This window comes from Lethenteron reissneri, chromosome 55 (genome assembly GCF_015708825.2).
Source record: "Lethenteron reissneri isolate LAM-NWPU_2019-01 chromosome 55, ASM1570882v1, whole genome shotgun sequence".
Lineage (NCBI taxonomy): Eukaryota > Metazoa > Chordata > Hyperoartia > Petromyzontiformes > Petromyzontidae > Lethenteron > Lethenteron reissneri.
The window spans coordinates 947,631-961,040 of NC_083833.1; the positions used below are offsets into that span (position 1 = coordinate 947,631).

The following is a 13,410-nucleotide window of genomic DNA, read 5'->3' on the forward strand; positions in this document are numbered from 1 at the left end:
TTTGTTTCTATGTTTGGGCCCATTCGGTTCTGACGGATTCCCATGGCTTCAGTCTTTCCGCGAAGCTCGTGTGTGCACCACCACCACCGCCACTACCCCCCCTCCGCCAAACCCGCATCGGCTGCACAAACCCCGCGGCGGCGGATAACTTGACGCGCGAGCAATAGAAACAAAATGGAGACAAACTTTTCTGAGTGTGTGCTGCGACTGGGGTCGCCACCCAGAACAGAGCGCGCTGAGGTGGCTATGTAATCTCTCACATTAACATCGCCACCTCAGTGCACTCGCCGTGGAGGCTGCTCACCGATCTTACATTAACATGCAAATCTTTTACCTGGCAGCCCTTTAATTGGTGGAAACCCACCGCCATCGCTGTCACTGCCCATCACTAACATTAGCTGCCCCGCCAAAACCTTTATAAACAGTTTGCCTTTAGAAGCTAACCCCCTTTTCCTGAAGACGATTGCTTGTGTTGCGATCAAAACGTCGTAGTTTTTTGTTATTTTCTTTGAACCTGTCGACATGACTTTACCGAAAGACCCAAAGAATTTCATTAAGATCCTCAGATTGCGCATTGCTCACTGTCACCACGGCCTCTAAGGCGTCACACTCGTTGTGGTGACGGCGCCTTTGCAACTTAAACTCGTTGCCCTTCGGGGCCAGGGGACTTCTGAGACGCTGCAAATCTTCAAATCTCGAATAAAAACGTTATCTGTTTAAAATGTCTTTCTTTCTGTTTAGTTACTTTCAAACATATTTCTCACTTATACTTTCCTTGATTGATGTTAAACTATTTCCGCCTTTCCATGCATAGCGCCCTGAGACCATGACACCTTTGTATTTGGAGTTTGCATGTCTCTCCACATGATCATGTGGATTTTCTCCGTGTGCTCCGATTTCCCCCTCCACATTTAGAATCGACGTGCGTTAAGAGTATTTGGCTGCTATAAATGTCCACGTGATAAGCCACATCCCTGGGCTACCATTTGTGGCCGGGTTGTTTCTGAAAAAGAGTGCTGCATAGCTCAGTGGGACTTACCCGGTAAAATAATCGTTTTGGTTCAGTTCAGCAGTGGCGCGTGCAGGCCATCGTTGCAGGGCTGCGCCTTTAACTATTTTCATAAATCCAGAGTGCCCCCCCTACCCCCCCCCCGTGCTCAACAAGCATGGGGCCCGTTCCCATGTCCATGTGGCCCTGAGTCAGTGGTGGAATCTCCCTCTTGCTACAGTCGTAGAGGGCCTCTCTCCCTCAAGGGACAACCACCGGGCAGATTTCCTCCAGGATAAGTACAAATTCTGATTCTGACTTCACACGCAGAGATTATTGTCGTCGTCGTAGTGAAGGTCATCAGCAGTTAGCTCTTGACACCGTGGCTCACACACGCACACAGCAGTGGGGGCCCACACAAGCGAACGCAAGGGGCTGTGTTGCTGGTTCCATTCCTTACGTTAACGTTATTTCACTGGGTTTATTAACGTTATTTTGTTTTACATTTGGTATGGTGTGCACTGTTTTTTGCTTGCGAATGATCAAACGCAGGTCACCTTTTTTGGAAAAAGAGACTTGACGTCTCAATGGGTTTGCACCGAGTTAATATAATCTATATCTATCTATCGAAGTACAACATCTATATGGCTTGTAATAGTGACACGGTAATGGTGGTCATGAATATCATCGTCGTTATCATCGATCACTGCCGCCACCGCCGCCGCCTCCCAACAAGATGGCCGTGAAGAAATATTCCCCGAGTCGGCAACGGGATTTTATATCGCCGACGGGCATAAGGCGAGCGGCTGTCGGCGCACGTCGCCGTGCCGACACCTCCATCGTGGCAGTCAGAAGCCCCCACCCTCCCCTGACGCCGGGTCGCGCGCGAGCACGTGCGCGCATCTGTAGGCGCCGGGCGTCGTTCTGAATCCACGGTCGGCTCCCGATAATTTGCGGCTCTTCGACGTCAAACGGAGCTGACGGACAACCCCAGAACGCGCGCGTCGTCGAGGCGGCTCCGACCGCCGCCGCCGCTGCCACCGCCGCTTCGGAGACGAGCGAGCGAGAACGCGCCGAGGAGCCGTCGCCGGGAAGAATAGCTAATGAGAACATTTCGTTCCGTGAGCCGCTCTCTCGCTCGCTCTCTCGCTCGCTCTCGTTCGCTCGCTGTGGGCTGGGTGTGAGTGAGTCATGCCCGGTGCCGTCACGTCTCTCCGCTCGCTACTCCACCGCTCTGCTTTCTGCGCTCATCCGCACGCTTCTTATTTTATTTGCTCGAGCTTTACCGTAGCACACACCTTCCCCTCGTGTTGATTGGCTTCTGTTGAATTCCGTTTTGCCAGCGTCGTAAATCCTTTTCACAACTCTGCATTTTATAAGTGTGTAAATAAAAATAAAACACTTTTGTTTGCGAGGTGCGCGCATATTATTTGTGATGATATGCCGACGACTGTGTGTGCGAAGACAAAAGATGCCCCGTATAGCATTCTGCTGTTGGCGAGCTCCTATGACGGCCGACACGGCACACGGGTGGGGAGGTGGCCAGCGCTACGCCCGGCCACCTTTGTCTTCCTCGTGGCAATGTTTACACATCGTACTTAAGTACTCATTTGAGGCTGAGTCGACCTAGGGGAGGCCCAGGACCGGTTCCAGATAACCGTCACTGGTGTTGGCCTTGAGCGGCACGTGAACTCCGGTCGCCCGGGTACTTCTCCCTCCATCGGAGGCCGTTCTTCTACCAGCAGTCGAACTGCCCCTTAATCTTTGTCTCCTGTGAGTCTGCACTCGAAGGCCATTCGTCTCTCAACTACGGCTCACCAATTCTCCTTGTCGTTACAATTTCGTGGCCGTTATTGTGACGATGCCCGTGAAACCCTGGATTATTTTGACCGTCAGATGCTATATATAATGCTATATATATTTCCCAAAAAAAATCCAACTGGTTATACTTTTCTGGATTCATATAATAAAACAGCTTAGTGTAGTTAAATCAAATTGGCCGTTTGGTGGCTGGAGGGTAGCATGGAATTAAAAACCACGTGAGAACATGATTTTTCTCAAGCATTGTCATGGTTCAGCTGCTTACTCACATGCAAGAGTTTTAGAATATAATCAGGGGACGTTGTTCTGTAAGACACGGGCAATTCAGGGCCCTGCGTGTCCTACGGAACCTTCAGCATGACCTTGAAAATGGAAAAAAGGCCAAAAATAGATGTTTTTTGTACCTTGGGGGAGTTCGGAGGGGTGAATTTGTCCATGCCGGCAAAATATCAGGTGTGAGAGAGATTGATCTTGAATTCTGCACCTCTTCAGCTTTCCAAACATGCACTGTACATAAAAAACATCAGGTTGGGAAAAATCAATTTCATTTTCTAGGCTCTTATTGAAACCATGGCACATATACTACCTAGATTAGTTTTATTTCCTCCAAGTCCCATATCACATTTCGGCGTGTCCGTGTTGTTATGATAAATGTTTTTTATTATTCTCTAAATATTGTTTTATTTATGTAGGCCTCAGTGTGTGAGACCTTGAACGATGATGCATTAATTCTCCAACGAGTCAAATACATTGCCTCTTCATGCGTTACAGAAGGCTGAGGCCGAACGATATTTTGATATTCATCGGTGATTTCGAAAATCTTGTTGATTGTTTTCCTTGCGTGTCGATGGTAGAAAGAAACCATTCCTGAACCGCGGCCTACACTGTTGGGTAGCCTCTACAGTTTTTAAATTACGGCTACTTCTCGTTTTACACTTGCTGGGCGGGGAAACGGCGCGTAACTCAAAAGTCGCGTAAATTAAACTTAATAATTTTACTCGTAAAAAATAAAGGACATGGTTGGGGTTAGGGAGAGCACGCTATCGACGCCTCATGCTTACGTCGACATATGTCACTGTTTATAGCAACATCATATTGACAATACGTGTATTAAAGATAGTATCGGCCTATTTAAAGAAGGAAAATAAAAAATTAGGCAAAACAATATCTTTTCTAACATGTTAGTGAGATGCTTCACGGACATATTTGGTAGGCAAATGGGTGCACAAGACAAAATTCACACGGACAAGATATTAAAAATGTGGCGCGAGATGCAGCTGCCCGCACTCGCGGTTGTCAGCACTGCGGCTGCCTGAGGCATCGCTACTCCACCTTGCCGCCCGACTAACGGCGAGCTCGCACAACTCCAGAAAATGCTGGACCTTGATCAAGAAGGTTGCAAAAGAGACACTGCGACAGACAAGAATACGGTGCCACTCTGCAGTGTCTAGCACGGTTGGCTATGTACGGTGCGAAAGAAGTTCAACATGCATACTTACATAGCACACAGACACACAGAGCCGCGGTGACAGACAGACACCGAGAGTGACACGGAGACAGAGGACGACAAGCAGACACGGACGCCTAGAGTAACAAGACACGCACAAAGACACAGCGGGACAACAGACGGACGCAGAGAGGCTCGGATGTAGATAGACGGAGACACGGGTGCGGACGAGAGGACGGACACGGGGGGGTGTAAAAGCGGCTGGCGCAGCTGCGTCTTGCCCACCGCAGTGCCTCCGGCGGGGCCAGCGTGAGTTGTAACAGGTGGCGCGTGCTCAATCACGCGGCGGTCGACTTTGTGCTGAACGTGCGTTGCCTTTTGCGTGTTCCGTACCACGAAAAAAATGCCCAAGCCTCACACCCCCACCAACCTTCCCCCCCCCTCCACCACCCTCCAAATTCCCTCCCCGGGAGAGGAAGTTAACTCATGCACTCTTCAAGTGTCTCTGACCTTTCCGAAGAAGACGCTGGCAAGATGAAGCGGTTCAAATCCAGGCGGACACACGCGGGCCCCTTCGATGGGTGTTGGTGGAAAGGCAAGCGCTGCTAATAGAGGAGAAGGCAGCTGTCACACCAGGGTGGGGGTGGAGGGGTGGGGCCCTATGGTAAAAAAAAACAACTGGCCAATGAAATAATTGAGATAATCATTGACATCTGTAAGGCGCATTTCATCCAAGGATCCAAAGTGCGCCACGGTGCATGGAAAGCAGAAAATACGACAGAGCCAGCAGCATAAACGAGCAAAACTATGGGGGGTGGGGGGGGGAGGCGTTTTAAAGAGGCGAATTTTCAGGGCAGATTTAAATAGCTCCAATGATTTTGATTGAGTTATTATTATTATCAGGGGCTGCACTGGCAAAAGTCCCGATCACCCCAGGCACGGAGCCTTGACCTCGGAATTCTAAGAAGAAGAAGATGAGAAGATGGCAAGGACCTCATTGGCGGTGTATAGAAGAGGATCAGTTCCTGTAAGCAACGTGGGGGATAACACCATGATAGCCTTGTAGGTCAATAGCAGGACCTTATAATCAATTCGATATTTGATTGGTCGCCAATGCAAGGACACGAGATGTGCCCACGAAATGGAGTTCGCGGAAATAATTCTAGCAGCAGCATTCATGAATGAACTGAAGTCTGCCAAGCACCTTCATCGGAATCCCAATCTGTGGTGCATTGAAATAGTCAAGTTTGGGGAACGAAAACGCGTGGGCCAGAGATGGAAGGCGGTTTGAGACGCTGGGGCATTTCAGCGCCAAATAAATGCAAATCTTTGTTCCTTGCGGCAAAGGCGTAGCCCTGCAGTTGCTCGCTCATGCCATTGCTGGCGGAAGGGCCTTCACTCAATAAATAACCCATACAGAGGGAATTTGGCCTACTCTTCCATGCCAGCCAGACGTCTTACATGCGCTTGATTCTCTCTGGGTGCTTTGGTTCCTTCCGACAGTTAAAGCACCTCTTCGACGAGAATCTTGCCAAATCATCCTGACGTGGGGACCCTTCATCAAGCATCCTCGCGGCGGCTTTTGGCCGGCCATCGAACAAAGGTGGTCACCGCATCACACGGTGACCACCTTTGTTCGTCTCTGCGGCCGTCTAGAAGCCACTGGAGCTATACGCTTTTAAATCATACAGATTGAAAACTAATTTATTTTAGATTTGTCTTTTTTATAGTTTGTTGTCCTTCTCCCCCCCTCCACACCTCCGATTAGCACGGTTGACTACGTATGGTGCGAAAGAAGTTCAACAACATATATACGTACAGAGAGTTTTGAGACCTGGTGATGCTTTTTTTTTTGATGAATAAATAATGAATACATTTGATCATCGAATTATCCAGCGCACAATTATTCAGCTTCCGAAATGATCCGGCGGTCCCGGGTAGATCCGGAAAGACCGCTCCAAATGCTGTTACCAGTCCAGTTATCGGCACTGTGTGTACGTAACAAAAAAAGGTAGCTCCGCTTGATTTGAGTGTTAAATTTTTCTCTACAGTACATTATACACTACTTACAAATTGAACACTGAAAATACCGAACGTATATACATCACCCCATGCACAGTCTTCGAGATCGGAGTGGTAAGTACGGTAAAGTATATACAGTAAAAAAGTAGGATGTTTATTTTTGCCTATTTGTATGCTTATGTATGCCAATTTCATATCGTAAACAAACAAAAAACATATACACCACACCTAAAAACATAACGTCCCCTCCATACCGAAGCTGCCGGATAATCGATGACCGACTGTAACGCGATCTGCGCCATGCACTGACTCGCGACGATGCGGTGGTGTTACGGTCTCACCAGGACGGGATAATCGATGACCGACTGTAACGCGATCCGCGCCCTGCACTGACTCGCGACGATGCGGTGGTGTTACGGTCTCACCAGGACGGGCCTAGGAGGAGCGGACGGGCGGGATGGCCAGCGTGAAGCTCGGCCACGGCTTGCAGCGGAACACCGTCTCGGACGACGACTCTGGCTGCGTTCTGGAGGAATACTCCTGGGTGCCGCCCGGCCTGAAGCCTCAGCAGGTACGACGCGGAAAACCATAACTCGTTCACCACCCTGATCGGCGATGGACCGTTGCGTCAATCGTGTGTGACCTCCTGCGATGGCGTTTGCTAGACAAAAAAATATTTTGTTGCCATCCGTGTATATCACGGCCGTGACCATGGTGGCATGGTGCCTGCACTTGTGTCTGCTGGTGACCCAAATTGACGAAATAGGATTGCCAACGACAAATAAATAAATCGCTCGGTTGTCATTCTTGCACACGTGCCATCACTAGTATGCATGTAAGTAAAAATAATACGCACGGAACAGGTGGTGACAGTTGGGAATCGTTGATATGTCTGTCTTCTGGGTTTAACGAAACATGCGCGGCACTGTAAAGGTCTGCATGGTGGGCCCGTTCATTTGTCACCGATGGTCAAATGCATAAATCTTTTGCGTGGCCATTGCGTGGACACCATTTGAATGGATCGCCTGAAGCTTCATAGCGTGCCTTGTTTTTTTTTCTCCAGCGTTGAGCTCGACCGATCATGTCCCGGTTTGGAACGAACGATGTCACTTTCGCCACCGACAGCGGTGTTCAGTTGTGTTTTTACGGCGACACAAAAACAACGTTCACAGTTTTGGGGGGAAGGGACTGACGTTCTTCCACACATGGCATGGCATCTCAGGAGTTGGAGAGAGGACGTTCAATCAAATCGAGATACAAATTGTCGTCACGCCATCACACCTCGGCAGCGCTGCATCAAACGCACCTCTGATTAGCACGATTGGCTCCGTACGGTGCGAAAGAAGTTCAGCGTAACCACGTGCACACAATCGCCGATGGTCGCTGATGGCGGTGGTTCCTGGCCGTCCTTTCTGCTGTCTCCGCCACAGGTACACCAGTACTTCTGCTGCCTGCCAGAGGAGAAGGTTCCATACATCAACAGTGTTGGGGAGAAATACCGCATCCGCCAGCTTCTCTACCAGCTCCCTCCACACGACAATGAGGTCAGACAACACCGTGTTCACAGATACGCCACCCGTGCAATTAAATCATCTTCATCATCATTATCATCATCCATCATCAATCAGCCTGAATGCCACCCCAAGCCATCGCCGCCATCTCTCACGGTTCTGGTATTTCCACGGAGTGGGTTCCCAAATAGCAATGCCACTTTCAAATTGCAGTTCTTTTTATATACGGAGCTCATCTTTAATGCGAGTTACCATCGTGCCCTCCCTACAGATGCGTGAACCATTTCAAGCTCAGTTTCGAAGCATTCATAACTTAAGGAAAAGTGTGGAGTAAAAAAAAGATTACATCCGCCAAAAAAAAGATACCAGAAGCGCCAGCTGCATTAGACGGGTGAATGCAGACCGCACAATTTACATTGACAAAAAGAAGCAACTGGCAGTGGCAGGCATCTAGAGATGTATTTAGATTTTATATGAATCCAACTTGTGTGTGTACGTATGTCATTTCATGGGGGATTAGGAGAGGCTTTTGGCCTCTAATTAGCGGGTTTGCCACCCCTATCCAACACCTCCGTAAATAGAATTCCCTTCTATCTGGGAGTGAGAGACACTCATTCGATCTAAAGAATGACCGTTATCATCATAATTTATTAATTGATCTCGCACCTCACACGAGTAATGAAAACCACGTTCCGGAATTAAGAGGCATAATTGAACGGAGTGCAGCTCATGGGCAGAAGCAGCACGTGAACATCCCAAAGACACCCACTGAGTCTTTGGCTGCAATAAAACTTCAATGTGATGATAAGCCACTTTCATTCAGCCATCATTTTGTGATGGCCAGGCCGCTTCTGAAAACGAGTGACGCAGCTCGGTGTTGGGCCTTACCTGGTAAAAAAAAAAACTGACACGCAGAAGAACTCGTGTAGAGATCGTCAAAGGCCCCCCAAACCCCCCACCCCACGCCAGCACCTCGTCAAGCACTTGTTGCCTTCTTCCAGGGCTGCACCTCTACATTTTTACAGCACATGAGTGATGAATTACGTGGCCCAAGATGGATGTCGTAGCGTTGGGTGAGGGAGGAGGCTGGTGGTTGTTCCCAGAGAATCCGTCCCAACTGATGATGGGGGTCAAGTGCTTGCCGGATGTCTCAGACGGACGTAACCTGGAACGCCATAATCCCTCTGCAGGACTGTGACCTCCCTCTTGCATTTCAAAAACCCCAAAACGTTTCCAATAGTTCGCCAGGTGCCAGACTGTGAACAGTTCTCCGCCAATTTATTCCGAATCGTTTTCGGGAAACAATCAACAAATGCATCCCTAGTGCCTGACTCTACTCTCCTCTATTGCCTCTCCTTCTGACTCCCCACTGGCTAATCCTTGGCACAGCTGAGCCTGGCGCAATTGCACAACATTGCGGAAATAGTCTCCAACCTGAAAGAGGCTTCTTTCATCCGGTTATAACAAAACTCGCCATCCTCGGCATGCATCACCCTCGACAAGTCGCTGCTGTCACAATCCCTGTACAAAATGCACACCAACCACTGCCCCACAGACCTTCAGGCCACGCTTCCACTGCATTGTCAAGGATGCCGAGCCACCCGATTATTCACAACCATGCAAAGCCACGCCCTTGCCCCCCCCCCCCCCCCCCCCAGTTGATATGGAACTGCTTCCCTGAACAAACTGTCGGCGAAATTACCGATTCTGGTCTTGAGGCCTTCAAATGCCGAGCGCACAGACATCTCCTAACTTCACGCCTTGTAGGGACTGAGTCTTTGAGCTGCAGTGAACCCAATGATTATGCCGATTAGATGTACTGTCTGATGTGGCTATTGCTCACAATTGCACCCAGTACAAAAAAAAAATTTCAGACCCTCTTGCACACCACACTCATCCCTCACAGCCTACCCGCCCTGGCCCCGTACATTGCCAGCTTTGTCGAAGCCTCCGTCTCATCCGGTACTGTGCCCTTAGCCTTCGATGCTAGTTGCTGCTGCTGCGGCTGTCACTGCCATCGTGAATCCACACTGGATCGTAAGCAACGATGCTTGCATAACGCGCACGAGACGCACAACGATTTCGCCCCTGCAGTGGCTCGACGATGAGCCGTCGTGATGCAGAGCCCCGATTGGGATTTGGTTATAAATTATTTTTGGTCTCGATTTTTGCCGTCTCGTTTGCACGCTCGATTTTTTTCGCTCCTTTCTTGTTTTGTTTTGGCTGCTCCAATAAGCCTCAATGTGACCGTCGTGGTTTTATGCACAGAGCTCTCCGATGAGTTTCTCGGGTTGTACCGCCACGTGTCGTCTGTGATGATGTCTGACAGGTTGGTCCTCGAGCTGTGGGAGCTTCTTAGACCCGTTGAGTGAAACGTCGGACATTGTCCCGAACAACACGCGGCGCAACCTCAAAACACGTTGGAGAGCTGTGCACAGCACAACGATTGTGAACACTTACACGTGAACTGTAAATGACCAGTTAATAGGAACACACGATTCGATGTGTGTATCGGGACTCGGTTGCAGTGGATGAATCGGCGAATATTTACATCGCCTTTAAACCCGTGATGGAACGCATTCAGAACACCTCCTGATTGGTTGTGTCAAGAGAGGTCTGAGCCAATCAGCCGAGGACTGACAGACACACTTGTCAGCAACGGGCGGCAACAATGTATCACCAAGGGAGGATGCGGGCTGCTCGGTTAACTTCCTGGAGATGCTCCCAGCGAGTGGATTGAAACATCAGACATTGTGCCAGATGCCAAACAAAGCACACGCAATAGAGAGATGTTTTCAGTTCTTCTGCATCAGCTATTCGCATCATAAGAGTTTACCCACTACAACCCTGCTTGCTCTAAACCAATACTGTGTATTTTATTTCATTCGCCAGTGCTCTGGCAAAAACGCAGATTTGTAATTCTTGAAAAATGTATCCCTGTGGAGTTGCCACAATGTTTTCAATCCCTGATCTAATGCAGGGGTGTGATAAGACATTTTCACATCTCGACAGTAATACCTCAGACTCCCCGCTGCCTTCCCAGATTTGTCTCCTGTCAAATAATTATTGAAATTCCAACCCAGTCTCTCTCCTTTGAACTTATTCTTTTTATTATTATATTGTTCTTCCACGGTATCCATACTGATAATTGTTCAAGTTCTCTGCCATGAATCGCTCAGATTGTTATGACCGGTGCGCATTTCTACGAAACTAAAATATTTGTTTTTAAACTTGATTTAACTCCGTTTTATTTTACCAGCTAAGGCCCACTGAGTGATGTAGCTCTTTGTCAGAAGTGACCTGGCCATCACAAAGGATAGCTCAATCAAGTGGATTACCGTTCTAGCAGCCAAATACTCTAAGCGCACGTTGATTCTCAATGTGGAGGGGAAAAAACCAGCGGACCCGGATGAAAATCCACGCGACCACGGGGAGAACATGCAAACTCCAAATATACAGTTTTCAGCATCGAGATCAAACCCATGGCGTCTTGTACACCAGGCGAGGCAGTTAACGTCTCGCCACCGTGGCACCCATTTTTTTTTCTGCAGCCGTGTATTCTTTGCTCCTAAAATCTGATCCGTATTTATTTTAAAGTCATGTTGCGATTAATTACTGGGCCAGTCTTAGCATCTGGAAAGGCCCGAGTCATTTTGTATTCCGTGCGACCAGAAAATTGCCCTATTTGTGTTACCATTCCCTTGTTCTATTCTGCACCTATTCAGCACGATCCCCCCTAAGTCATTCTCCGTGTTTTACATGATCATTGAGATCCTTTACACAGAGGATAATACCGCGCTTGGGGTATCTATCGCGGGTGCAACGATACACGGAATAATTACACCGATTCCTAAGGCTCACGATGAGCCAGGGCGTAGGCGCAGCCGCAGCCCTGCAATTGCTTGCTGGCGTCTACTGTTGGCAGGAGGATTCTCGCACACTTGAGAGAGAGAGCTCTTGAGAAATCTCCTCTCGAAGCTGTTGTTGCCTCCACCTCCACTCCGGCCAGGACGTCTCGGACCGGTTGGGAAGTACTCACCGTTTGCCCCACCTGCACGGGACCCCGCCGGTCGTAGGCGACACTGTGGCGTAACCGCTTCATGCCACCAGCGTGGTTGAAGTACGGTGCGCGGAGGCCGTGGGAGATTATTTTGTTTCAATTGCCGCATCCGGGAGATGAAAACCCGCTGACCTCCGGTTGGCGATTCCGGCGTGCGACACCGTTACACCGCGGCAGCTTTGCCACGTGACGCGTGCATCGGATCACGTGTGTAATAAATGGTGTGTGCGACGTGCAAGTGATGTTGCTAATTGTATGCAAAACGCATGCAAATCGCGTTAAAATTATATGCCAATGTAACTACGTCTCGGGTAATGTAACAAGCGAAGCCGTTGCGCGTGGGACGTGAAAACAAAAGACACCGGTTTGTTCAACGGAGATCGCGAATGCAAAAAACAAAAAGGGGTCCGCCTTCAAATGGAGCCTTTGCTCTCAATCGCAACCACTCACCCGGTCTCCCCCTAGTCTACGTGGTTTGTTTGGCTTTAAAACATGTGTCTTATTTATGCAATGTCAAAGTCGTGGCAGGGTAATTTGCACTGATTGAACGTGATTGCTAACGCTGATGTTGATCATTGTGACGATTATATTATATTTTAATTGGTTTAACACGTAGGCTTTTTTTACTATTTACAAAACCTATTCACTATATTCCACTAGTCACTATTATTCACTATATTGAGATTATTCACTAAACCAGGCAAATTCGGGGTTATTCAGTGTTTTGTATTTGTGAGTATATGTCTATGTGTGCGTGTGAATACATGTGGAGAGTGGTGGAGTAGCGGTTATACGCACTGCGCCACAAACCCGGCGACCCGAGTTCGATTCCTGCTCACGGCCAACACCAGTGACGATTATATCTGAACCAGTCCTGGGCCTTCCCTAGTTCGACGCAGCCTCAAATGAGTACCCGGGAGACAAAGGCGGCCGGCCGTGGTGCTGGCCACCCACCCCCTCGTGTGCCATTCCGGCCTCCTTAGGTGCTGTTACTCGCTAACAGCACTTGCTCCAACAGAAGCTTTCGGCTGTACAGGGGGGAGGGGGGGCAATCTTTGTATTTAAATGCATTGCTTTGAGGAGTGGTGGTGCAGCGACGAGCGCACTGCACTCCTAATCCAGCGACCTGAGCTGCGGTTCCTGACCCCGGTTCACGTCAGTCGCGAGTGATATCCAAACGGGTCCTGGTGCGCCGTGAATTATTATTATACGTAGCCAAGCTTTGTATACACGCACACCTCTATATATAGTAAGCAGCAGTAGGCCTTGTCTAAAATAGACGAGAGAGCAACTGTTTGGTGCAGGGTGCATCCCTGAGAATGCGGCACTCGTGAACAGATGCCGCACTGAATCACTCGCCGCTCGTTGGATGACGAGGAGCCCAGTGCCCTCCACCAAACGCGGAGAGCTCGGAGAACGACGGGGCAGCTCCGCTGTGGCCGAGAGACTTGCCGAGTCATGGGGTTACCGAGTTATCGAGTAATTGAGTTACTGCGTCTGACCAAAGAATCGCTCGACGCTGTCGCAAGGCTGCGCGCACTCAGATTTATTTATTTCGTTT

The 13,410-nt window shown here is 49.2% G+C and overlaps 1 protein-coding gene across 1 annotated transcript in view; it reads left to right on the plus strand.

Moving 5' to 3' along the window:
* The window catches only part of LOC133356701 (prickle-like protein 2), a 36,251-nt gene that overhangs the window by 13,998 nt on the left and 8,843 nt on the right, over window positions 1–13,410 (plus strand). Inside the window, exons 2-3 of the mRNA XM_061574342.1 lie at window positions 6,707–6,849; window positions 7,709–7,822. Coding sequence (XP_061430326.1) covers window positions 6,736–6,849; window positions 7,709–7,822 — 228 coding nt within the window. The 5' untranslated portion in view covers window positions 6,707–6,735. The remainder of the gene's footprint in view (window positions 1–6,706; window positions 6,850–7,708; window positions 7,823–13,410) is intronic.